Source organism: Perca flavescens, chromosome 3, assembly GCF_004354835.1.
Source record: "Perca flavescens isolate YP-PL-M2 chromosome 3, PFLA_1.0, whole genome shotgun sequence".
NCBI classification, from domain to species: Eukaryota; Metazoa; Chordata; class Actinopteri; order Perciformes; family Percidae; genus Perca; species Perca flavescens.
The window spans coordinates 27618933-27644155 of record NC_041333.1 but is presented as its reverse complement, the minus strand read 5'-3'; the positions used below and the strand labels follow the sequence as shown (position 1 = coordinate 27644155).

Below are 25223 nucleotides of genomic sequence, written 5' to 3'. Positions count from 1 at the left end.
CTGGTGTCTAAGCCTCGCCCTCACGACTACAAAAAATAATAATTTTATCTATGCAGCTGTACGAGCCATAATGCTTGGCTTCTGATGAGAAAACTTAACTCCTCCGTATACAGTACAGAGCACCCCATCTCAGGGTGAAAGGTGATACCTGGGTGGCATCAACAACAAAGCCGTGGAGGGTGTGTGTCTGCTTGCGTGTGGTTTTTAGAAAATGAGAGCCCCTAGTGATGAAGAAATACATCTCCAGTTATAAAGGCAAATAGGGCGGACAATAAAAAAAAAACAAGGAGGAGTGATTACAAAGGAGGAGGAATAAAAATGATAGGTAACAAGGGAGGGGCCCTCAGAAAAATATATATCCACGAATTTTGTCTCATGATCAGTCTACACACCTTCCATCCTTTTGAAGCCATCATCATTTACCAGCGTCAACATGAAAGGTGAGTCTAGATACAAGTTGCAACTACAGTGGCATAATATTTAGGAGTGAAATTTTCAGAGCTTCACAGGCAATGTGGACTTCAAAATGTATTTTCAACTGAAAGCTCAGACATAATGGAATTAGTGCAAGTTAGAATAGAATTTTGGGAATAAAGTACAGTCTACTGGAGAATAATTGTGTGACCTGTTCAATGGATGGTCTTTTATTGAAGCTTACACTTCTGCACTTTATTATAAGAAAAGGACAGAAACAGCAATAGTTCAAAGTCACTTCATTGCCTGAGAAAAGCAATTGCAACTAATGCAAAGGTTTTTCTGGGTTTTATTGGTATGTACCTTTTTGTTTTTTTCCCCTTAGCTATTTTATTGCTGTGTCTGCTGCAAGCAGCTTTCGCTCAGTATTCCTGGGACAGAAGTATCTCCTTAACACCGACAACATCCGGAGGTAAGACATTTTTGAGGAAATAACAATTTTTCTCTTGTCAATCAATGTGTCTGCACATATTTTCATCTGCCACCTAATGTATTAATATGTGTGTGTGTGTGTTTGCGCGCAGTGTGTCTTTCGGATCTGACATCATGTGGCTGCTGTCTGATGCAGAAGCAGGTGGCGAGGATGGCGAACTTCTTTAACATTACCGTTAACGCAATGAGCAAGGAGCTGAAAAAATCAAAAACAGCCCTCAACAATATTAGAGGTAAACACACACATACGCGAGCCACACAAACCGGGAGACAGTTCAGAGCATAATCAAAATATCTTAAAGAACAAAACTTTTAGTCTTCTAGTCCGATAAATTCTTCTTCTGTGCATTTACAGAAAGCCGCAGTTCCTTCTCTGTCGCTCTCAACAACGCCAGACAATTGAGCTGCTTTGGCCCCTTCAGCAACAAAACCGTTGTCATCTACAAAAATGTCTTCATCAATCTGGGTGATAGCTACAATGTGCAGACCGGTATCTTCACTGTTCCACGCTCTGGTGTCTACAGCGTCGCCCTCACTACCTACAGTAAAGCTGTTCTTCCTGTTATCACCTTGGCCGTCTGTGCTGAACTGCAGGTGAACGGCCAGGTGGTGGCAGGAACAAGAGACATAAATAATGAAGACCTAGAGGACAGTGCAACTTTTGTTGTGGCCATCCAACTGAAGGCTGGGGACAAGATGGCGGTCAACCTGCCCATTGGATGTGTCCTCTGCGATGACAGCAGCCACTATAACACATTCACTGGTTTCCTGCTGTATGCTACTGACTAAGTTAGGGAAATGTAGCTGCTCTGGGATTTGTACCAACTCTACTGAGGAGGTTTGAGTCTGATATATTCCTGTAGTGACAGTTGTGCTTTGTAACCCTTAATTTGAACCTCAACACTGATTAATGTCATACAGTGTGTAGAAAGTATCTGTGGAGAGTATCGTTGTTCTTGTAACTGCAAATCATGTGTGATATGTCTGTAAAATCACAACCAAATAAATCAGAATTTTAAACAAAATAGTACAGTTATGAGGTTGTTTTGTTTTAATTTCCACAATGACACACTGGAGAGTCAAAAGAGAACTTTATTGACTTAGCATTGCAATCATATCACATAATTGAACTCACGGTGGACAGATATAAACATTAACGGTCAGGTGGTGGTCATGCTGTATTCCTCTGAACCAACCCTTGCAGATGTTGAGTCTGTTATATCAAATGTGATCTTTTGTACTATCATCCATCCCACCAATGCTGTCATTCTTATTTTGTTTGTTTTATTCCATCACGATTCACTACTCCTGCTGAGATCACATCGCTTTTTTTATTAAACAATATGTTTGTTGATTTTTCTCTTTTTAGACAAGAAATGTAGAATAAAAAGTATTACATGAAAAACTACAGCAACAAAACGCTAACATACGTCAAATTTAATAAATACATAAAAAAAGAAACATCTTAAACAAAACTACACAATAGTATGAAACTAAATGAAATTATCTTTTACAGTGGTCTGATCCAATAGGGTAAAACATATTTGGGAAATATTTTAGATGAAATACTGTGTCACAAGCAATCAGTGTCGCGCCACCACCCCCAACCAGGTTGAGTTCCCCTCATTAGCCAGTATTTCACCCACATTACTTTGCTCAACAAAATCCAAAAACCTATGGAAAGTGTCTTTTTTTTATCCTCAGCGAGGCAAGACAACACTTCCTTAAGCCATTGGCCAATAAAAGTCCTGTTCACGCTTGCTATAGACACATATCTATGAGTGTTTGTACATTGTTCTTTATATGAGGATTGGTTGGTTACAACCCCAGGATGAAAACTTTGGGATGGAGAGGTACATTTACTGGCACTTTTTTTTTATATTTATCATTATTCATCATCATTATTTGATATATTACATATATATATATATATATATATATATATATATATATATATATATATATATATATATAATAGCTCCTTCCAAAAATAAAAACGAATTAAATGATGTTATGTAAATTGTGATAGAAATATGAATTTGAAAAAGCACTGTACCTGAAACCTACTGGTGAAATAAACCAGACTTTTAAACAAACTAGTTGGCATTGTGAGTCAGTTTGTTTCAATCTCCACTAAAGAAACTGAAGATACAAAAGTGAATTCTACATTAGAGATGTTGTTGACAAAGTCATTCTCAACCACATTATGAAACATTTAATTGAAACCGTTAAGTTACAGTTTTAAATACCTTTACAGTAAGGGTATTTAAAAGTAAGGGCCGTACTCATAGAAACTGAAGATAAATGGATGCCATATTATCCAGACAGATAAAATACAAGCCATAATAATTTTAATAATAATTGTGACTGCAATAAGAAACAACTTGTTAAATCTTTATCTAAAGATTATAGTCCAACTTTAAATTAAATATACCGCTGCCTTTTTTGAACATCTCTCATTCTGTACATTATTCTGGGCACACACCCTATCTGTAATGAAAGCAGTGAAGAAGTGTCAGGATGAAATTAAATGTGACCTTTAACACATCTATAGATTTCAACCTTTTATAAGCCATTTTTAACATACTAGTATCATTATTTAATGACCTGGTACTCCCAAAAGCATAATCTTGAGCAGATGAGTGCACTCATTACTTTATTACTGAAGCAATTCTTCTTCTTCAACCAGTATATCACATTAGATGAAGTAGTATATCTTCACAGAACGATGGCCTGAGACCATAAAGCTAATTTGTGGCTTTTTCATGTTAAGAAGAAATTATCAGCACATACAATTGTTCATCATGCAGCTCTTCAAACTGTATGCTCGTCTGTTGAGGAGACTGCACAGATATCTCTTTCCAGATGATAGGTGATACCTGGCCTGTAACAAAGCACACAAAGTGCGGTTTTAGAAAACATTCCCCCTTTATACATTTATAAAGGCAAATAGGGCGGACGATTAAAAACAACAAAAACAAGGAGGAGCGATGACAGAAGAGGAGGAATAAAACTTAGATGTAACAAGGGAGGGGCCCTGAGAAAAATATATATCCATGACATTTCCTCTACTGATCAGTCGATCACACCCTCCATCCTTCTGAAACCGTCAACATGAGAGGTGAGACTTAATACATTCACAGAGGTAGTAGGCTAATGGGTCAGATATGCAACATTACAGTAACAGGCAATTAATGTGAAGCTCTTTTTAAGTTAAGTGCTACCTGCCTTTGCTCTTTTTTTACCCCCAGCTATTGTACTGATGTGTCTACTGCATGCAGTCATTGCAATTGTGCCTACATATCCATGGAATGGAATGGGCAGCCAAACACAGAGTCCATTCCCCAACGCAGGCAGTGGTAAGGAATTGTGGGTGCATAATCAGTGTCAGCATATATTCTTTTCTGCAAGTGTATTTATGTTTGTTTGTGTTTAGCCTGTGCGACGGATGAGGGTTCTTGTAGCTGCTGTGTGATGCTTAAAGAGATAAACAGGCTGAGGACATACTTTAACACAACCATGAATAATTTGGAGAAGGAATATTCACAAACAGCGCAAAGTCTCGACAATATCGAAGGTGAGTTACACAAAGCAGAAAAGAGTGCAAATTATAAAAGCATCTAAAAGAGCAAAACACACACACAAACACACTCACATACTTTAGACTTGTCTTTATGTTAATACTGTTACTGTTTTAACATCTTCCCTTTGCATCTCCAGCCAGCTACACTGCCTTCTCTGCCGCTCTATTCAATGAGTTTAAGTGTCTCGGCCCCATCGTATTTGACACCATCATCATCTACAAACAGGTCTTCATCAACCTGGGTAATGGCTACAGTGTGGACACCGGTATCTTCACTGTTCCACGCTCTGGTGTCTACAGCCTCGCCGTCACTATCTACAGTGACTCTGGTTCTCCTGGTAGCAGGTTGGCCGCCTGCGCTGGTCTGCTGCTGAACGGCCAATTGGTGGCAGGAACCAGAGACATAAATATGGATGACCAAGAGGACGGCTCCACTATTGTTGTTGCCCTCCACCTGAAAGCTGGGGACAAGGTGGCGGTGAACCTGCCCATTGGATGTTTCCTTTGCGATGACAGCAACCACTATAACACTTTCAGTGCTTTTCTGCTTTATCCTGAATAAGTTAGGGAGGCATAGTGCACTTTACAGTTTATTGTACCAACTCTTGCCCTACTAACAAGTTTAGAGTCTGCCTGAAGCCCTCATCTCAATTTGCTCTTTTTAAGGGGAGGCAGTTTTTTTAATCCATCACATCTGGATTCAACCTATGCAATTTGAATATCTTTCTTCTGCAAAAGCTTATTTGTTTCTTGTTAAAATTATGTCTTGTAATGATTTCTCAAGAGTTACACCCATGCACCTGTAAAATGACAAGCAAATAAATCAGGATTTTAAACAAAGCATTATAGTTGATTTTGTTTCATGTGATGTGTGATTAGTGTCTATTCTTGTCATTTTGGATGGAACTGACCTATTTTTGATATGAAATTTTAATTTTAATTAATAACACATTATATAAATACATTTAAATAAAGCCAATTATTCATAGTTTTGGTACTCTGTGTGTGAGCCTTGCTTACAGCATCACGAAGTGAAATTAAAATGAAAGCCATATCACCAGCCAGCTGAAGTAGATTCCGTAATAAGTGTAGATTACAATATGATACAGTACAATTAAGATCTTTGTTAACTTTTAGTTATAATTTTAAGGCCAGAGGGAGCTGCGCAGAATCTGATTAATTATCCCAAGTGATGTCACTTGAGTCAGCATAAACTGGGATTGAAGACTACAAGTTTAAAAATGAAATTTTGGGGTGTGGAGTTAGAAAGAAGTGAGTTATGTGTGTGTGTGTGTGTGTGTGTGTGTGTGTGTGTGTGTGTGTGTGTGTGTGTGTGTGTGTGTGTGTGTGTGTGTGTGTGTGTGTGTGTGTGTGTGTGTGAAGCCCAGATATAAAGGCAAAAAGGGTGAACTGCAGGGGAAACAGGGAGGAGCTACAGAATATAATTGATGGTAAATAAATATATATATATATATATATATATATATATATATATATATATATACAGTTTATAGGTGTTACCATTAGACCTCTCTTGGGTATAATTCAAGTTCAAGTTCAAATTTATTGTCATGTTCATTTAAAAGTACAAAGTACAGAGATAATGTAATGAAATGTGTTTTACATATAAATACAATTTAAATAAAATATAATAAAATGACCTGAAAAAAGTAGTACAATCTAATATGTTGTAGCACCCTAAAAACGCAGACATAACAGAAAAGATGCCCCAAACATAAGTAAAACCACTATGAAGGATAACATACTGTAAATTTCTGTGAATTACTTTTTGGCAATCACAAGTAATGCACATACACTTATAGCCAGTATCGACTCCAACACCATCATCATCAAGTTTGCTGACGACACAGCTGTGGTGGGCCTGAGCAAAGACAACAATGAAAAGGCCTACCTGAAAGAAGTAGAGGATCTGACCCTCTGGTGTCAGAACAACAGCCTGTTAATAAATGTCAGCAAGACTAAAGAGATGATATTAGACTTTGGGAAGAAGCATGGAAGGAACTACTCCACTCGTAAGTTCTCCGAGAAGAGGGTGGACAAGTTCAAGTACCTTGGTGTCCACATCACCAAGGGTCTGACCTGGCCGCTGCATATTGACTCAGTGGTGAGCCGGACGCATGTCTTTTCGCCAGACAGCTAGCTAGACTATCTGTCCAATCTGAGTTTTCTCTCGCACAGCTAAAACAACTTTTGAACGTACACGTTCCACCAAAACAAGTTCCTTCCCGAGGCTATTTTGCAGTTTAGCGCCGCCCATGACGATTGGTTTAAAGAAATGCCAATAAACCGGAGCTTGTTACCTCCATTCCCGGAATGCTGCGGGGACTAGCCAGACCCTCCTCCGCAGCGGTGGAGGAAGGTCCACCTTTAAAGATCCAAACCACCCAGTTATTAGCCTGTTGAATGTATTGCATGGAACTTGCACTCAGGAATAAGAGTAATTAGTATGTGCTCGCTGCCCAGTTGCCATCATCACCCCACCTGGGTCTCGGTCATGGTACAACAATAAATGTAGATAAACATAAAACATTAAACATTAACTTAACCATAAATAACTAAAATCCAGGTAACATAATGGTTTTTAACAAAACATGAAAGAATTAAGTAGTGACCACTACAAGTTTAATTACAACTAAATCTGGGTTTACAGTGATAGCATCCTAAATGAGGACACTGACTAAGAATGCCCCCCCACCACCCCCTAATCATACACACATTCAGTTTCATGATGAATTATGCACAAGTTGAAGGAGTTGATGGGTAATGATTGATTGATTGATTGATTGATTGATTGATTGATTGATTGATTGATTGTTATAGAACAATATTATGTTTGCTGTTATCACAATGCTTTATGGTCATTTCTGTATTTTGTCAGCTTGATCAAATGTGCAAGCCCAGTTTGTGGCAAAGGGGAGGGTTATCACTTCAATACTTATATACTACATGAAAGAAAGAAGTGGCAGGAGTATCCTTTCAACCACCAGCGCTCATGGAAGGGAATTCAATTCACAAAAAGGAAGGAGAATTATGACCAAGAAAGTCGTAAAAAATCATGTCCAGGGACTCAAGGTTGGTAACAAAAAGTGATAAAAAGCCCTTTAATAAATAGGGCAAGACATTAAAAATACACCAACGCATGTTGGCTTGAGCCTTCCTCAGGGTGTAGTGACACAAAGGGAACATCAAAGTGAGGTGAGCGAATGACAAAACACCACAAACCCAATACACAACACATGGTACAAAATGCAGTACTTAGGCCACCATATTCAATCAAGCAAAATACAGAATCCAGCCAAGAAACAATGGCAACTTCTTCAGTGTTTTTAGAAACATATAAAGAGGATGGATGAATTACAAAAAAAAAAAAACAGCTTATCAAGAGGATTGAATTACAAAAAAAATACTACATATTGAGCTTTGATAAGGTCAGAAAAAAAGTGAAAAGAAATAATGAAATTAATATATTTTGCAATTGTGATTACTTCTTTTACACATACAGCAGTGGGTTCTGTAGAACTAGACAATGAGGAAGCAAGGGATGTTGATTATTTTTTATTTATCTCGACAGGGGAATTTACTCTGGCACATTTTCACCTACATATCAAACAATCTCAGAAATATGACCACTTACTATTATGCAAAGCTCTGGTTTGAAATCACATCTGAGGTCAGGGACACAACTTGCTATCTTGTGAATCATTTCAAGGCAAAGCAGATATAAAACACCTGAGACACCCTCCATCTAGCAGATAAAACCATGTGAAGAACCAGGTCAGTTGACTTGGGACTCAACACACGCACGTGGCTATAATATAAAAAACACACAAACAATGCACTGTCCCTGGAGCTAAGACAACTTTAAAGGTGCAATATGTAATACTGTATGTAATACTGGCAGCTAGCGGTTAAAATAGTTACTGCACTACCAATTCAAAATACTGGAGAGTCGTCTCCCCCGCCCCCTCCTGCCCAGACTCGAAGTTCACGGGGGTTGCCAGGCTGAGACCGCAGCATTCACAACAATGTCGCTAGTAGCTAACGGTAGATGCTGGCTATATTGACAGTCATAAAAGCCCGTGCTCACGCGGAGCTCTGTAACCAACTGACAGACACACTTTTTCGGCTTAAAATGACAGTATGAACCGCTAAAAACACAACAACCTCACTGTCCTCTCCACACGCCAGTTAGGCACACTTCCTCGGCTTAGAATTACAATACGAAACGCTAAAAATACCACTACCTTGCCGACGGAACACACTTCATTGGCTTAGAATTACGGCAACAATCGCTAAACACACTGCAAACTCACAGTCCTCTCTTTCCGATTTACAGCCCCCCTCTCGTGGCTTAAAATAACTCACCGTTGTCGGCTCCAGCCGCTGAACTACACGTTGTAAACAGCCATGGGCTGCCTGCCTGGTCCTCCCGGTAACGTTAGCAGTTAACAGGGTTAGCATGGCGGCGTTAGCCAGGACCAGTCGGGATCACTTTACTGGCTATGTCTCAATTGTTTTTGCGAGTAACCAACTCGGGTACTCTACTCTAGCTATATAATTCAATGTGAGTACACAAATGTTGAAATGACAAAAAATGCCCATCCCTAGTAGCTGTGATAAATTAGCTTGAAGCTAATGCTTACCTGTTCAGAAGAAAATAAGCCAACTCTGCGTCCTTTTGGGATCAAAGCTGTCTCCATCTTTCAAATACATCTCCAATATTTACCAGGGGGTTGTTACGTCTCTGGTCACGCAACTTTTAGAAACATGCTGTTTTCTTATTTTATGTCATGTAGAATCTATTTCCGTTGATCCTGTTCGTTTGTTTGCTGCTTTCATGGCTGTACTACCGTTACAGCTGTAGCGTGCTGGGTTTACGTTTTTACAGGTATATCTGGCAACCCGGCCTGCCTGTCAAACTGGGCCGTTGATAACAACACACAGACCAAAACATAAACATAAATTCCGTCACGGAATGTAAATTTCAAAAAGAAAAAATACTGACATTAGCATTGTTCTCAGAAAAGATAGTATTTCAGTTTAACATGTTTCTTTAATATCTGATGAGGCATTGGTGTCATTTTTGGATTTATTACAGTACAAATATTACATATTGGACCTTTAAAGGTAACTGTCAACACAGGAAACACCTTGTTATGTAATAGGACTAAAGGAACAGTAAGGATAGTAACATGACTGTGCAACTTTAGGTTACAAACAAGCAGCAATGAATGACAGCTGGAGCAGTTGCACACACAGCTGACCTTAAGTTCTGTAAATATATAGACAGTAACACATGTAAGGGAACCTCTAGTACTCCTATAGAGACTCACTAGTAAGTTTGTTCTTCATCACATAACATTACTCACGCAGAATTACGATGTGAGCAAGCTATTTCACGTAAACATATGATGAAGAAGAAAGTTGAAATTTGAGCATCTACAATTTCAAAGTGATTGAATGATTTTGAAAATGATTGATTTCATATTATGTTACTTCTTAATTGACAGATTAGTTTCATGCCTATGGGAATTTCAATAGTTTTGCAGTTATTCGGCAATAAATCAAAGTACTAGACAAATAAAAATGTTGACTCAATAACGCTAGATAGAAGGGAATCACCAATATTATTACAATTTATCCTAAGGGGAGCACATGTCTGTAGCAAATCCGCCGGCAGTCCATCTAATAGTGGTCGAGAAATTTCACTAAAAAACAAATATGTCAACCTCATGGTGCAGCTAGAGGAAAAGTTGCTCTGGGTACCATGGCCGTCAGTACAACTGACATGGCAATCCATTTAAATAGTTGAGATATTTTGGTCCGGACAAAATTGGTCGACTGACCAATATTGCTATCCCCAGTGCCAAAGCTGACAATGTGTCACTGTGCACAAAACTCAATGTTTAATAACCCATAAATACCACCACACTCTTTGGTTAACATTGTCTAATTTTCCATCCAATCCATTTCTCAATTTTATACTTCTGTGGGTTTACAGCTGTGCTTCACTTGGTCCATAATGGAGCAAAAGTAAAAAGTGCCTCCATTGCCAAACATCTCCCAAATAAAAGCCATCATGATTTCTCTTCTTTAAACATACCGTAGAAGGCCTTTAAGAATATTTACCGGCAGCTCTACCATCAGCTAATGAATGAATGGAAAACAACCAAAGCTCCATTGGCCAAATCTTTATATCAGTATTACTGTAAAGTGGATCCCAGCTTCTTTGTTTGCACACAAAACCCATTTTGCTTGGATTTATGTAAGAAAATGATTTTCTTTGAATCTGTCAAAAACCACATAAAAGAAGGCAATACCTAGCAGTTCCTGTTAATGGCTTTGTGACATATTATTGAATAAATATTGGCCCACAACACAAGATCATTTAATTCAATATGGAGCCCACGTTGGCCAAGTAACTATCACATAATCTCAAACACAACAAACCACCATCAATCCATCTGGGATTCAAACAATATATGATGGCAAAGTAGTTATTATAACACACAGTATCGCTGCTCTCTTCCTTCTATCTCAGCATGAGAACCAGGTGAATCTGTATAGTGTTCTCAGAAATAGGCCTTTATCGATGGACGGATAACACAATCAGCTTCTTTTGTTATCTCCTCTGTAGGCCATTATATCCTTAGAGACCACAATGGAATCTGAGCAGCTGGTGTCCTCTAGGAGGGTGGCAATCAGACACTGCTGTCCTAATAAGAGGTATTATGGTCCCAACAATAGGGTGCTGAAAGGTGTAACAAGATCAATTATTGTTTTTTTCACACTAAAAGACAACCATTTAGTGTAGGCCTACTGTGTTACCAGTGTGTGTGTGTGTGTGTGTGTGTGTGTGTGTGTGTGTGTGTGTGTGTGTGTGTGTGTGTGTGTGTGTGTGAGGAGGCATCATTTACCTCCTCGAGGGGGAGGATCACCTGAAGTGCATCAATAAGAAGCTCGAACCATTCGCTGCTTAAAACTCTTGCTCTCAGTCGACAAACTCACAAGAACTTGACATACATACTTTCAGACCAAGGAGAGGGAGGAAGAAAAAACAGTAAGTTTATGTTTACAATTATATAATTTAAAAAACAATCAAAAATTGGTCTCTCTGGTTGTCGACCACCAATCATTATACTCAATAATTAGCTAAAATGTGTTTGCTATTTATTGGGTATAATGATTGAGTGGTGAGGTTTTGTGACACAAAAGCAGGTTTGACAGAATAGGTTATGACACATGGAGTTCCAAGGTAATTTTTGAAATGTAATGAGTTATTCTTAGATTAGTATACCTTAAAGTAAATTCATGGATTAAGCACCTGGATGGACTAGTCAGTTGTGTTAAACAATATGCTATACTTCCTGTCACTTTTGATTGTTTGAATGATTTTACCTTTACACCAATTACTTATTATTTCATGTAATAACTTAAGCCACAGGGAGAGAAGTTTGACCACTGGTTGGCAGAAAGAAAACTAATGTGTTTAAAAAAAAAGTTGCTATTTGCTATTAGCAAGTGAACATTAGCCATGTTTGGCTAATTACTTTCAGTTTCCCTGTAGCTAAGCACTGATTTGGTTATTTGCAGGTCAAATGTACTTTAGAACATGGCTAATTTGTATGGAAAGTGTCGTCTAGGTTACATACATTATTATCCCATCAGCATTTAAATGAATATAACATTATTTCAATGTGAAGAAGGTTCTACCTTGATTTGATGACGATATGATTGTTAATGCAGATTTAAATGGATTTATTTGATATCGGGATACAGGCAGCATGTCTACAAAACAAACAAAAAAATATTCACGGATGTGTAATTACTAATTTGAATTCATAAACTGTAGAGTCAAATGTAATTGCATTACATGTAAATCAAATTGTGACACTGCTCTGAGCATTTAGCCTCTCTGGTCTGGGTGCACACAATCCACAACTCATCCAATACTGAATACATTTTCATTTCTTTTTTTTCTTCAGATGGTTGTATTACCAGTTTTGTTCCTGTTGGGTTCGCTGTTTCACTGTGGTTGTGTGGAGGCCCAGTCCACCAGCGCCAGTGAATTACTGAAACAGGCTGCACGTAAGCCACACAAACCACCATATTTAATTCCTTTAATGTGGCACTCAACCAAACAGTACACACAGCACACACCATATTAATGGTTTATATCATCTATCAGCTGTTGAATACTTAGTTTGCAACCAAAATATGTGGGTTTCTTACTCAAGTGACCATCCTGCTTCAAACTGACACCGCTGCCCTCCTTGTCGAACTTGTCACCTCTTCTTTTCCTCCCTCTCTCCATTCCTCCATCCTATTCCAGTCCAATGGAACGGACCTGTGACCTGTGACAAATGGGACTGCAATTGTGCCTTCAAAGAGCGTGGCTGCTGCTGTGCAGCCAAAGATATGTTCCAATTAGAAGAGGACACTTTCATGAGGATGAAATATGTGTGGCAGGGTATCAGCACACTGAATCACAGAGTCCAAGAGCTCACAGGTGAACACACATAAACTGATGGAAGGTACAGTAGATTTAGACCAACATATCGGGACACTTTGTTGTTCAGTGCAATAAATCTCTCATTCTCTTTTTCATAGATGGCGTCCGTGTTGCCTTCAAAGCCACGATGAATCCAAATAATACCACTCCTGGTTCTGCTGAATATTGCTTTGGTCCTTTTAATACTAATGTGCCAATCCCCTACTCTGTCGTCACTCTTAACCATGACAATGCATATAACCCTTCCTTGGGTAGGAAACACACAGATATACACACATAAGAAGCAAACTCAAATTACTTTTCCCACCATTGTAAAATGAAAGCCTCGTGTAAAGCATGCATCCCTGCAGTTCCACTTACTCTTCTCCTCCCTCTCTAGGTATCTTCACTGCCCGTTCTGCCGGTGTTTATGTCTTTTCCTTCACAGTCTACTCACGTGTGATAGAGTATGGGCGCCTCTACCATAAAGTAAACCAACTAGATAGACTTAACAAATTCTGCTGGTTTACCCACATAGCAACAGCAAGTCATTTGTAACTTCATTTTGTGTTTTGTGGTATCTGTAGGTCCAGCTGATGAAGAATGGGAACATCATTGCCAGCGTGTGGGAAGACAATCGTGAAGATAATGAAGACAATGGCAATCAGGTAAAAAGTTAAAGAAAATCAGATTGTTTTAACAAGAGCAAAGTGACATGATTGCACTAATGGAGATTACATGTTGCAATTTACAAATCAAATTCTAAATTGTGTGTGTGTATGTGTGTGTGGGGAGGAGAGGGTACAAAATTATCTTGAAACTCCACGTGTCATAACCTATTCTGTCAAACCTGCTTTTGTGTCACAAAACATGACACTGTTTACTGTGTATACTTTCAGGTGGTGGTACTCCAGCTGCAGAGAGGTGATCAGGTCTACGTTGAGCTGGTATCTGGAAGGAAACTCTGCAAATACCTGGAGAATAATATCTTCACTGGATACATACTGTACCCCCAACCATCCCCCTACATTATTGACTTTGACTTCTAAACTTTTAGACTCCACAGGACCTTAAATAAATCAATTTCACCTCGCTCAACTGAGATCCTGATTCATGAAAACAAACTAAAGTTCTTCAGCACCAGAAGTAGGTTTTTGACCCGTCATGAGACAAGCCCCATAGTTTAACCCCTGCAGTAGAGATAAACAAGATAAGTCGTATACACACATAGACTGGTGCATGTGTATGCAGGAATTTATGATCAAACACAAAGAGGCACAGACTTAAATTTTTGCATAGCAATAAAAACAGAAAGTATCATGTTTGGAAATATATGCATCATTAAAAATATTAGCCTGACATGGTCATACTCGGATTCTAGTCAGAAGATGAACTTCCCAACCTCGAATGTTGTGGGCGGGGCTAAGTTCGGCTGGTATCCAGGCTATAAAAATATATGAGCATGCATGTGAATAAACTGCCACAACTACAGTAACAGTCTGTGTACAGAGAAAGTGTGACATTGTTTTGATTTGGAAATAGCTAAAGTTTATTTGGCAAGTGATGTACCTTATTTTTTAATTTGGTATGTATAAAAATGTAACTCCCCACACCCACCCACCACCACCACCACACACACACACACACACACACACACACACACACACACACACATACAGACTTACACTTAGACCATGAATGGAAATAGGTAGCAGTGAAAGACATTAATATAATTTCGGAATGATAACAATTGGGTCACAACGCTGCCGCTGCTAGCATTTGGCCTATGACAATATTTTATAACACTGGAAACAAATGCCTTTCATGGAAGCTTATTACAAATGAATATAAACCCCAGCCTGACTACTGGAAGTAAATTAATTCAGTTGAATAAACACATGATGTAGGAGCAGCTTACACACATTCTGCACACACACACAATGATAGTTAGACAGGCCAATCATTCCTGTAAAAAGCTTCGATGAGGCAGCAGGAAACACGGTCTTGTGGGTCAATGTTGTTACTTTATGGGAATAGTTTGATATTTTGGTAAATATGCTTCTAAGGTTCTAAGGTCATTAACTTAGTTCCCCAGCATAACACACTCAGGTACTGCTTTCCAGAGCAGGGAGTCCTGGGTCATAAACCAAAGTATTAGACTAACTTTACTGTAATTTAGTGTTAATAATCGCAGAAGAAAAGTCACAGAAGGGATCACCAAAAACATTACAATTCATCTTGAAGGGGACATGAATGTCTACATGCAATTTGATAGCAAACATATCTAATGGTTGATTAGATACTTTTGGGACCAAAGTGACTTAAATATCAATACTTCAGCATAAAATTGCAAGCTAAAGACTTGCATTCCTACTTTTACTTCAGTAGAAGTAGCCTACAAGAGTATTATCACCATAATAGCTCATTTGACCACTTCATATAGCCTACTGTAGTTGAATTTGTAATAGTGCATTATGTAACTATAATTGTAGCCATTTAAATTTGTACTTTTAAATTACATTCATTTCGCTGATGCTTTTATCCAAAGCGACTTAATAAGTGCATTCAGTGCTATATTTTAGAAACAAGAGCTAAATAAAGGTATTTATTGTTTATTTTTTCATATTTTCATGGGCCAAGATGCAGTCTGAAAAGATGAGTTTTCAGTCTGTGACAGAAGAAACAAAAAAATAAATTAGTTAAATAAAAAATGCATAAACCAACTACATAGTATGAAAACACTTAAGTAGAGCACAGCCATGTCATTCTAAATGTAGCGAGTGGAGCAAGTACAGCCCAGGGATGCAATGATGCAAATGCTGAAAAACAGGACATGAGTAAAACAGCTAATACTTAGATTAAAAACACAGATGAGGTTCTACTTGAATCTGAAAAAGTTACTTTAAGTCCCTGTGTACTAAACCAAGACCACAATCTTTCCCTAATCATAACCCTAATAAAGTGTTGAAAGAGACGGGGTTGAAATACATATAATGTGTATTGTATTCCACTTAATTTATATATTTAATTTGCTTTTATTTAGGCAATTAGGAAAGATAAGACCAAATAGATTAAAAAAATGCTGTTTTCTTATGCTCACAAGATAACATTTTGTGATATTGGCCAGTTAGTTTTCTTGATATAAAGAAATTCTGCTTTGATCAGGCAAAAGGCCATTAATACAGAGTTATTGTGGTGAAAAGAAAAGAAAATGACACTCGTTAAGACATCAGATTTGTTGCTCTGTTGTCTATGAATCCCACAAAATGTGTGTGTAAAAGTGGATACATATGAGCGTCTCGTCCTGAGTGTGATCTGTCTTCAACATTCCACTGAGGGAGTGAAGCCAACTGCAGTTATGAGCAAATGTTCAACACCTCTTATATTCAAACAGCAGTACTGCCAAAAGGTGATGAAATGGAAGTGATGGAAATGTCATGATGGTGGTGGAGGTATACACACACATAGCTACTGAAGAGGACCCAGGACTTACATGGAGTTCTCTGCCTGAATGATGACTCTGTCACTCCTGTTCACTCCCACTTCTTCTATCCTCTCTCTCTGCTCCCTTCCTTCTTCCTCTCCTTCTTCCTCTACTCACCTCCTTATTCCTCTCCTCTCTTTCTTCCTCTCCTCACCTCCTTCCTTCTCTCCTCCCCTCCTTTTTCCTCTTCTTATTCCTCTTCTCTCTTTCTTCCTCTCCTCCCTTTTCCTTTCCTCTTTTTCTCCTCTCCCTCTCTTCTCCCCCTTCTTCCTCTCGTCCCCTACCCCTCTCCCCTCTTTTTTCCTCTCCTCTCCTCCGGAATCCAATGCTCTTTTTCTTCATCTCCTCTCCCACTCCTGCTTCTTCCTCTCCTCCCTTCCCCCTCTCCCTCTTCTTACTCTCCTCCCGATCCCCAATCCTCTCCTCTCCTCTCCTCTCCTCTACTCTCCTCTCCTTTCCTTCCCTCCTTAATATGCAAAAATGTGGAAACAATAAGTCACTTTTGAAATAGCTCCTACACTACAATGAGATAGAAGCAACACTATAATTCTTTGTTTCCACATCCAGTGCCTCGTTCCCTATTTTCTTCTAGTCCCATCTCTTTTCTCTCCATTTCTACTCTTCCCCCTCCCCCTTTCCATCAGCCTCCACACACTCCAGAACCATCTTGCTGCCACTTTGAACGAGGAGGGATGTGGTGAAAGTATTTGGAGAATTCCTGCTGACCAAACCAACGCTGGCTGACTGCTGTCTGCTGTCTCTGCTCTACATAGAACAGCTCTACCCAAATATGGCTGGGCTTTTTAACTAGGGGAAGAGACGCACACACAGACAGGGAGCTGCTGAAAGGCCATGCCCTTTTAAGGATGAAGTTTCCTTTTTTCCTTCCCCTCTCTCCCTCCTATTTCTTCTTCACGCTCCCTCCTCCCTCCCTCCCTCCCTCCCTTTCTCGCTCTCTTGGTAGACTAGTGAAGTCATCTCTCCTCATCTGCTCCTTTTAAGCCGGCATTTTTGAGAGGGAGGTCCCTGCGAAGCATATACAAACACTCAGTCAAGCATCCATACTCAACCCCACACGCTGCACTAGTAGCCAGCAGAAAACTGACCTATTCCTTCACACAGTGAGTATACTTTTCTTTTATTCCTCCATACAGGATAAAACTCCTGAACTGGATTTGGGACAGGCTTAGTAGGACAAAGTGGTTGATGGCAAGAGGCCACCGCTTTATAGACCAGTCAGTCAGTAGTTTTGAGGCCTTCCTAGCTTCATATAAAAAATATGCATATGTGTCCTTCATCTTCCGTGTGTGACTATAAAGTGATATTATCAGAAGTAGCAGTCAATGTAATCATCTAACAGTCCAAGGAGAGGTCAGATATATACACTTTGAGATGCATCTGCATTTGACCATGAGTTAAATAGTATCACATATATGTATGTATATAATACTTAAGGTTGTTTAACATGTCTAAGTTTTAAGTTTCCTGAAGTTTCTGTAGCTTATATGTGAGTATCATATCTATTGTTTGAGTTACTGTTTCATTCAATCCTGTGTGGGTGATGTCTGTCAGAATTTATATATACGTAAATATGTTGCATGTGATCGATCAAATATTGTTCACTTGTTCAGTTTCATCATAATCATCTGTTAAAAACTGCTGTTTTGAGATGGAGTCTGGTTGAACACAAGCTGACTGCTTTTTACTGGGATTTCCACAATCACCTTTTTGTGACAGAGGAATGTCTCATTGCAAACAGTTTATCCTTAATATGATTCATATGTTTTTGGGGGTTAATATATTTTCCATGTGAAGCGAGGAGAGAAGAAGTAGAGAGGTGAGCCAGACAGTGATGCATATCTCTGTCAGTGTACATACTTTTATTTGCAAAAGCAAATGATCCACTGCCATACGGAAGCCTTTGAATTCACAATGCTTGAAAGGTAATCACATTTCTGACGAGCACATAGATGCAGATAGACAGACTGGCAGGTAGAAATATATTTCAGAAAAGCAGATAGTACATTGACACATACACGCAGAAGTAGATCCTCTGCACACAAAACATTTAAACTTCAAACTTTTGTCTTCTCTTTATGAATATGGGAAAGCTTTCTGTTAAAGATGCCAGCACGCCCAGTGATTCCAGTAAAAGGCCAGGCCATCAGTAACATAAGGGAAGTACCAGTAGGCAGCTTAGCTTCTAAGCAGTAGCAACAGGAGAAGATAACACTATCTCCACTGCCAATCCTGGCGCAGCACAAAAACACAGCAGGACAATATAAGGCCGTGAACTAACCACATCCGTGTTAACAGTGCAGGGGCTCTGGCACTGAGCTGAATCGGACAGCACTATCTACACTTCAGAGTCAGTAAAAATGCATGGGGTCAGACACACAGCAGCTATAAAGTTTGTCAGAATAATCAGAACCATGAAGGGTCTTGGCAGCAGTGTCAGAAAATGCCTTCGGTGCTCATAAAAGTTTGGCACGTCTAAGCAAAGCCGCAAATTCTGTGCAGCTGGCATAAACCAGAGCCATGTAACAAAAGAGCTCTGAGCCTGTAGCCTACAGTTGTACTGTACATCAGCTAGCAGGGAGAGCCAGAGGACTCCAGTGACATCCACACTGCGGAACTGTACTTAATCTAGCCAAGCTTTATAGCTGCTTTAGAACTATCCCTGGCCTAGAGGATAGAATTATTACAGCGAACAACTCATTATATGGTGGTTAGCTAGTTAACTGTAAAAGAGGCAAGGCCGCATGACGCCATGTCCTCTCAGCCTGCCACAGTTGCCACAGCCCTCACACTGGTTTCCTGTTCTGGCATTAGGTGGATTTACCATGGTAATAGAGAAACAGAGCAGGAAAAACACAACTGAGAGAGATGGATGGACGGAGATAATTAAGTCATATTTGTGGGATGAGGCACTTTAAGATGTCTGAAAGGAACATTTTAGGCTTTTTATTTTATTTATTTTTTACTTTATCTCCATATTTTCCTTTTTGTAGTTTATAAAATATTCATGTTTAAAGTCATTAGTTTTATTTTATTGCTCATTTTTTTCATTGAATCTTAGAAACTTTCTCCTGTATAGTGTTAGGATTACTATCAATAGTAGTAATGAATTAATACTACAAATAGCAGTACTAGTTCATGGCACTAGGCTAGTGATTTTATAGTATAGACAGATGTTACACATGACTAGTTGGATTCTATTGTAGTAGTAAATGTCATTGCAGCAGCAAAAGTTGCATCAGCAGTAGCAGTAACAGTGGCAGAAGTAGCTTTTGTACTAATACCAGTAGTAATTATACTAGCAGCTTATGCAAATGTTTTTATATACTATGTCAAGTGAACACTGCCTTAAATATTAAAGAGAAGCAGCCAGACAGCACAGAAGCTTGTTTAGCAGATCATCTTGAGTTATTAGACCTGGGCCGGGTCCCAAGGATTACAACAAGTCCCTAGATACACATAAATACCAGAAATAGAGAACAGGCCCTAACAGACTCATTTGACCTCTTAGACTATTATGCGATGTTTGCATGGTTGTCATGCAATGCACACATACAGGCTGATACAGGACTAATGGGAGAAGTCATTGAGTGCACAATGTGGTGAACAACTTCTATTTCTTTCCCTACAAAGAGTGTAGTGTGTGTGTGTGTGTGTGTGTGTGTGTGTGTGTGTGTGTGTGTGTGTGTGTGTGTGTGTGTATATGTGTTTTGCAATTGTGGTCCAGGGAGTAGTTTACTATATGTGGCTAAGAACATAATCAGAAATCAGAAATCAGTGAGTGTCAGAGTCAGTGAACTAGAGGCCAATGGAAAAAAGACAAGGTAACTGGATACCAAACAAACATTACTCTGTAATAATGATTATATAATGAGACATGTCAGTGGGAATAACAAGAGATATTTGTGTACCAGTACAGTAAAAGCGAAAGGCAGACAGATGAAGATTAAATATAGTATTTGAACTTGTGGTTGTATGTAAGAGAGCGTGTTGCCCAGCATGTGTGTTTGGTTTCTTGCGGCCTGGAAAAGCACCACAGGGAATGCAAAGAACATTAAATTGGGTTGGTGGTAACACTCTGGGCAGGAATTCATTAATGCCATTGGCATGCAGACTCTATTATGCAGACATGCAGTATATCTAGTTGCAGTGGTGGAACACATACAGTATAATATACAAATGCTTTATTAAGCATTACCACAATGTAACAAATAATCTACTACTACGAATAAGTAAAATTACCCATAGTACTCATTGAGTGTACATCAACTATACAGGTCATAGGTCATTTGAGGGTCTTTCAGCTATTTGTATTACTTTGGTTCATTCCCCCCATTCTCATCAGATCATTTCCAGCAGCAGTCCGCTGTTTTTAGTAAAAAGAAAGCTCTGAAAAACTCACACTACCTGTTCAGCACCAAAGAGCAGACAGACAAAGTTAGAGGCTAGCTGGTGAACACGGTGCAGCATTTAACAGCTATTGAGCCAGATATTTCCCTAAGGGCTATTAGACCTGTATTCAACAGGTGGACACAAACACACCTCCAAATTAACGATAACGTTGCTTCCTGTCTGTTGGATATGTAGGTAACTTCATGCTAGCAAGTTTGTCATATCGGTTTAAAAGGATAGAACATGCCAGCATTTTGTTCACAACTTAGCTGCCATATTGCAGGTCTGATGAAACCTTTGTATCTACATTAGGCTATGCCCTCAGATTAGTTAAAGATGAAAGATATGGAAAGGAGAAAGAAAGGGAGGATGCAAGGGAGCAATGGAGAAAGAGAAGACAGAAAGAAATGAGGTGAAGTACATAAGGAGGAGAAAGAAGAACCTGAGTATTAGCTACAGTACTTGTTACTTGTCATCTCTGTCTGTGTATCCTCTTGTTGTGCATATTGGCAATATAATGAGACAGATTTATTCGAAACATAAAAAGACCTACATCAGTCCTAGTCTTGGCCCATCTTGACATTCTGTGACCAGTGCAAAAAGACTGCGTGTACACAGCAATACAGAAGAGGATTGCATATTGTTCATACACTGAAGTTTGTTGTTGCCCTTGGTTACAACATCCCACATCCTATGCCAAGGATGAGCCTCCTCCAGTCAATTCCTGGGTTTAACCTTTAACATTTGAACTTTGAACCTCCCCAGGAAAAGGAAGTTGAAGTGGCCTGACATCAAGATGGCAACAAAGGTTGGACAGTGCAGACAGCACTTTGATATGGGTTTGCACTTGGCTGCTGGCCCAAAGGCAATACAGAGGCATAAGACAAAAAAGTGCTGGCAATGATATACTTATGTGTTGACAAAGAGAGAGAGAGAAAGAGAGAGAGAGAGTGTGTGTGTGTGTGTGTGTGTGTGTGTGTGTGTGTGTGTGTGTGTGTGTGTGTGTGCGTGGGTGTAAAGGGAGAATATATGCAAAAAATGCTGCCTGATAAAGAGCTCCCATTGCACACCACTTTGCCTCGGACACAGCAGGTCCTGATAGGGCTAAATGGTGTGTATTAGGAGACGCAATGCTGTTAATAAATTAAGTGCTGGGCATTTTCGCTTACATACACGCTTTTTTTTACACGCTTTGGTGTATATAATATACAGTACAATATATTTATATATATGTATACAAGGAAGCAGTGTGTTTGAAAGTAAATGCCTTCATCTAGATTATTCGCACACCTATGCATGTTTGTGCAAACAGGCTACATCCAAATTTTACTGCAATGTAAATGTAAGCTATTGTTTGTCACCTAATAACAACAATTCTGGACTAAAAGGTAGGCATAATGGGATGCTCAAGAAAACAGTAAGTTTATAAAAGCTGTATGATGTCATGGATATACAGTCTGCTGTAAATTGTCAGGATGATACCAGTGAAAATTCAACTACCCATTATCACATTTACTTAGATTTCATACTTTTCCAGAGATAATTAATAACATAATGTTTTTTCTCTCTCCTTTACTTCATTCCTGTCTCTTTTACACTGCCTCGCTCACCCATCTCCCTCCACTATATTATCCATCTTCTCCATTCACCTTTTCTTCTCAATCTTTTCAATCTTTCCACCCGCCATTTCACACTCTCAGGGAGTCGGCATGGCTAACAAGGGTCCATCCTTCGGCTTGAGCCGGGCGGTTCAGGATAAGATCGACAGCAAGTACGACCCTGAGCTGGAGCAGATCCTTGTGGAGTGGATCAGCCGTCAGTGTGGCTCCGGTGTGGGAAAGCCAGAGGCAGGCAAAATGGGCTTCCAGGCCTGGCTGAAAGACGGATGTGTGAGTGCAACACACCTGTTTGATTACTTTTTTTTTCTAGATGTTATGATTTCCTAAGGTTAAGATATTTCTTTATGCCTCTCCTTCCTTTCTTCCTCTTTCTCCCTCACCCTTTGTCCCTCCTTCTGGTCTCACCAGGTTCTGAGCGAACTGATTAACAGTCTGTTCACCGGAGAGAAACCCGTGAAGAAGATCCAGAGCTCATCCATGGCCTTCAAACAGATGGAGCAGATCTCCCAGTTTCTCAACGCTGCTGAGAAGTACGGCGTCACCAAGACTGACATGTTCCAGACTGTGGACTTGTGGGAAGGTGAGATGGGTTTCATGGTCTTCATTCCTCAGTTACTGCAAACATTTAATGCTAGAAGACAAGATTTGTCTTGGGTTTAAGCACTTTGGTTGTGTGGTAGAGGAAAAATTGTTTGGATTTGAGAAACATCATAGTGTGATGATTATTAGAGTAAATAATCCTAGCTGTGTGTTTGTGTGTGGGGACAGCTAAGGACCTGGCGGCAGTGCAGAGGACCCTGTCAGCTCTGGGCAGCTTGGCCGTCACTAAGGATGAAGGCACATACAATGGAGACCCTAACTGGTTCTTCAAGTGAGTCCAATACATGAAATGTCAACTGCTTTATTTAACCGATTCTGATTAAAATAATAAAATATTCATAGAACATTGCAGTTAAGTTCTGAAAATTCAGTGACATTTTCAATGATGTGTTGCAGGAAATCTCAGGAGAACAAGCGAGACTTCAGCGAAGACCAGCTGAAGGCTGGCAAAAATGTAATTGGCCTACAGATGGGGACCAATAAGGGAGCCAGTCAGGAGGGCATGAGCTATGGAAGAGCTCGACAGATCCTGTAAAATCACTGAATCACAGATACCCAAAACCTCTTCAGCCCCTTACACCTTCTTAGAGCCTGTTAGCGCCTAAGAGGTCCACTACCACTCCTCTTTCATTGTAAAACATGTTCTGCTTCAGAAATGTGCTTCTTTCTAACAAGTACCCCCTACTTCCTGGTCTTTGAACGTGCCCTGAGCCCCTTACATATACTTGCACTGGTGATCATCACAGAGCTCACCATGCTTAGACCCTACCACTGCAGTCAGGACCAGTACAACTGAGCGTTTGTAGCGGAAAATAGTAACCTTAAAAATGACCAATTCAATGCCTTGGAGGTAAAAACAACAAGATGATGTGCCAAAAGTTGATCTGTTCCTACCTAATATGAAAAAACACTGCTTTTACAAATATTTGACCACTGTCTCATCTCTGATACATAACACATGTCTGAATTATGCCACTGTTTTATTAGATTTTTTGAAATATTGGTTCTGGATTCTAACACAAATACCTTATTTCCAAATTGAGTGGTGATACAACCCATGTCGGACCAGTACATCAGTGCATTTACAGTATGTTTCTTGTTTATTGTTCCTACCTACCACTTCCCACAATACTATGCCTGATGTATCAGTGCCAATATTTTTGTACATTGTCTTATTAAATAATGACTTTGAAATACATTTCTGAACTGACTTTGTGATTCTGAATTATTCCGTCTGACCATTCCGGGAAATGGGAAAATTAGAAAAGTACAACCATTCACTGGAACTTTGTTTTACAACAATATTTCAAATGATAGTTTTTTTAGGTGTGTCTTAAAACAATACTCACTTGCCGGTAATGGGCATGTAAAAAATGGTGGAAACACTCCATAGCCCTTTTGTTTGTGTAAAAATGCATGTCTGATCTGTGGAGTTGTGCTAGGAAGAGATCTCTTCACAGACAGCAGTAATTCCAGCAAAAAATAACACTCAATGTATGTTTACCATAGTTTTAACAGACTTGACAAAATGTGAACCGTTCCTTTAACTCTTGAAAATGTCTGCCTTCTGGCAGTTATGCCAGTTTGGGCATTTTATATCTGAAGCTAGGTGGCACATAAGGCACATGTGTACATGTTGCTATGTGTTCCAAAAAGGTTATAGTCATAGATATCTATGGTTAGTAACCTGCAGTTCTTTGTTTGAAATTAATTGGAGTTTTTACTTTAGCCATACTGGCGGCATGGTTTAAGGGATGGCAATGTTATGACTTTAATGCCAATACTTTGGATTATGACCAAATAACTGCAAATCTAATGACATTCCCATTAACTTCAGCTGTGCTTTGTGCTACATGCAGCGAATGTTAGCATGAACAGGCTAAACTAAGATGGTGACCATGTTAAACATCAACAGCTTACCTGCTTAACATCATCATGCTGAATATGAGCATGGAGAATCTTGATAGTATTATATCAAAGAGATATTTTATATATATATATATATACAAATTTATGGTATTATATCAGTTAGCATGCTGGCGATAGCATTTAGCTCAAAGCACCGCTGTGCCTTAAGTACAGCCTCACAGTACTGCTAGTGTGCGTAGC

General features: G+C 39.3%; 4 protein-coding genes across 5 annotated transcripts; all 4 read left to right on the top strand.

The window, feature by feature from the left end:
• Positions 1 to 433: 433 nt before the first annotated feature.
• LOC114552910 (complement C1q-like protein 4) lies at positions 434 to 1886 on the top strand. The gene is made up of 4 exons (XM_028574005.1): positions 434 to 440; positions 800 to 886; positions 999 to 1139; positions 1262 to 1886. Exons 1-4 carry the CDS (start codon positions 434 to 436, stop codon positions 1693 to 1695), a joined length of 669 nt encoding a protein of 222 aa, XP_028429806.1. The 3' UTR covers positions 1696 to 1886.
• A 2134-nt stretch (positions 1887 to 4020) lies between these two features.
• Positions 4021 to 5051, top strand: LOC114552909 (complement C1q-like protein 4). The gene is made up of 3 exons (XM_028574003.1): positions 4021 to 4027; positions 4343 to 4483; positions 4627 to 5051. Exons 1-3 carry the CDS (start codon positions 4021 to 4023, stop codon positions 5049 to 5051), a joined length of 573 nt encoding a protein of 190 aa, XP_028429804.1.
• Positions 5052 to 6476: 1425 nt separating this feature from the next.
• cbln18 (cerebellin 18) lies at positions 6477 to 14050 on the top strand. Its single transcript, XM_028574002.1, has 7 exons — positions 6477 to 6614; positions 12496 to 12598; positions 12843 to 13019; positions 13121 to 13273; positions 13402 to 13490; positions 13589 to 13669; positions 13901 to 14050. The coding sequence occupies exons 1-7, from the start codon at positions 6477 to 6479 to the stop codon at positions 14048 to 14050; spliced, it is 891 nt and encodes a 296-aa protein (XP_028429803.1).
• Positions 14051 to 17418: 3368 nt separating this feature from the next.
• On the top strand, positions 17419 to 24312 carry tagln (transgelin). 2 transcript variants are annotated; one of them, XM_028572991.1, is made up of 6 exons: positions 17419 to 17606; positions 21661 to 21703; positions 22596 to 22784; positions 22923 to 23094; positions 23283 to 23385; positions 23511 to 24312. In XM_028572991.1, the coding sequence occupies exons 2-6, from the start codon at positions 21692 to 21694 to the stop codon at positions 23647 to 23649; spliced, it is 615 nt and encodes a 204-aa protein (XP_028428792.1). In that variant the 5' UTR covers positions 17419 to 17606; positions 21661 to 21691; the 3' UTR covers positions 23650 to 24312. The 2 variants fall into 2 exon arrangements, with proteins under 2 accessions (XP_028428792.1, XP_028428793.1); XM_028572992.1 differs by lacking the exon at positions 21661 to 21703 and having other exon boundaries at positions 17421 to 17606.
• Positions 24313 to 25223: the final 911 nt, after the last annotated feature.

Coding starts and splice junctions, on each gene's coding strand:
- LOC114552909 (XM_028574003.1), top strand. Junction 4,484..4,626: donor AAGTCTCGACAATATCGAAG/GTGAGTTACACA, acceptor TTGCATCTCCAG/CCAGCTACACTGCCTTCTCT.
- cbln18 (XM_028574002.1), top strand. CDS start 6,477: ATGATATTAGACTTTGGGAAGAAGCATGGAAGGAACTACTCCACTCGT. Junction 12,599..12,842: donor ATTACTGAAACAGGCTGCAC/GTAAGCCACACA, acceptor ATCCTATTCCAG/TCCAATGGAACGGACCTGTG. Junction 13,670..13,900: donor ATGAAGACAATGGCAATCAG/GTAAAAAGTTAA, acceptor GTATACTTTCAG/GTGGTGGTACTCCAGCTGCA.
- tagln (XM_028572991.1), top strand. Junction 23,095..23,282: donor GACTGTGGACTTGTGGGAAG/GTGAGATGGGTT, acceptor GTGTGGGGACAG/CTAAGGACCTGGCGGCAGTG. Junction 23,386..23,510: donor GACCCTAACTGGTTCTTCAA/GTGAGTCCAATA, acceptor GATGTGTTGCAG/GAAATCTCAGGAGAACAAGC.
- LOC114552910 (XM_028574005.1), top strand. Junction 887..998: donor AACACCGACAACATCCGGAG/GTAAGACATTTT, acceptor GTTTGCGCGCAG/TGTGTCTTTCGGATCTGACA. Junction 1,140..1,261: donor AGCCCTCAACAATATTAGAG/GTAAACACACAC, acceptor GTGCATTTACAG/AAAGCCGCAGTTCCTTCTCT.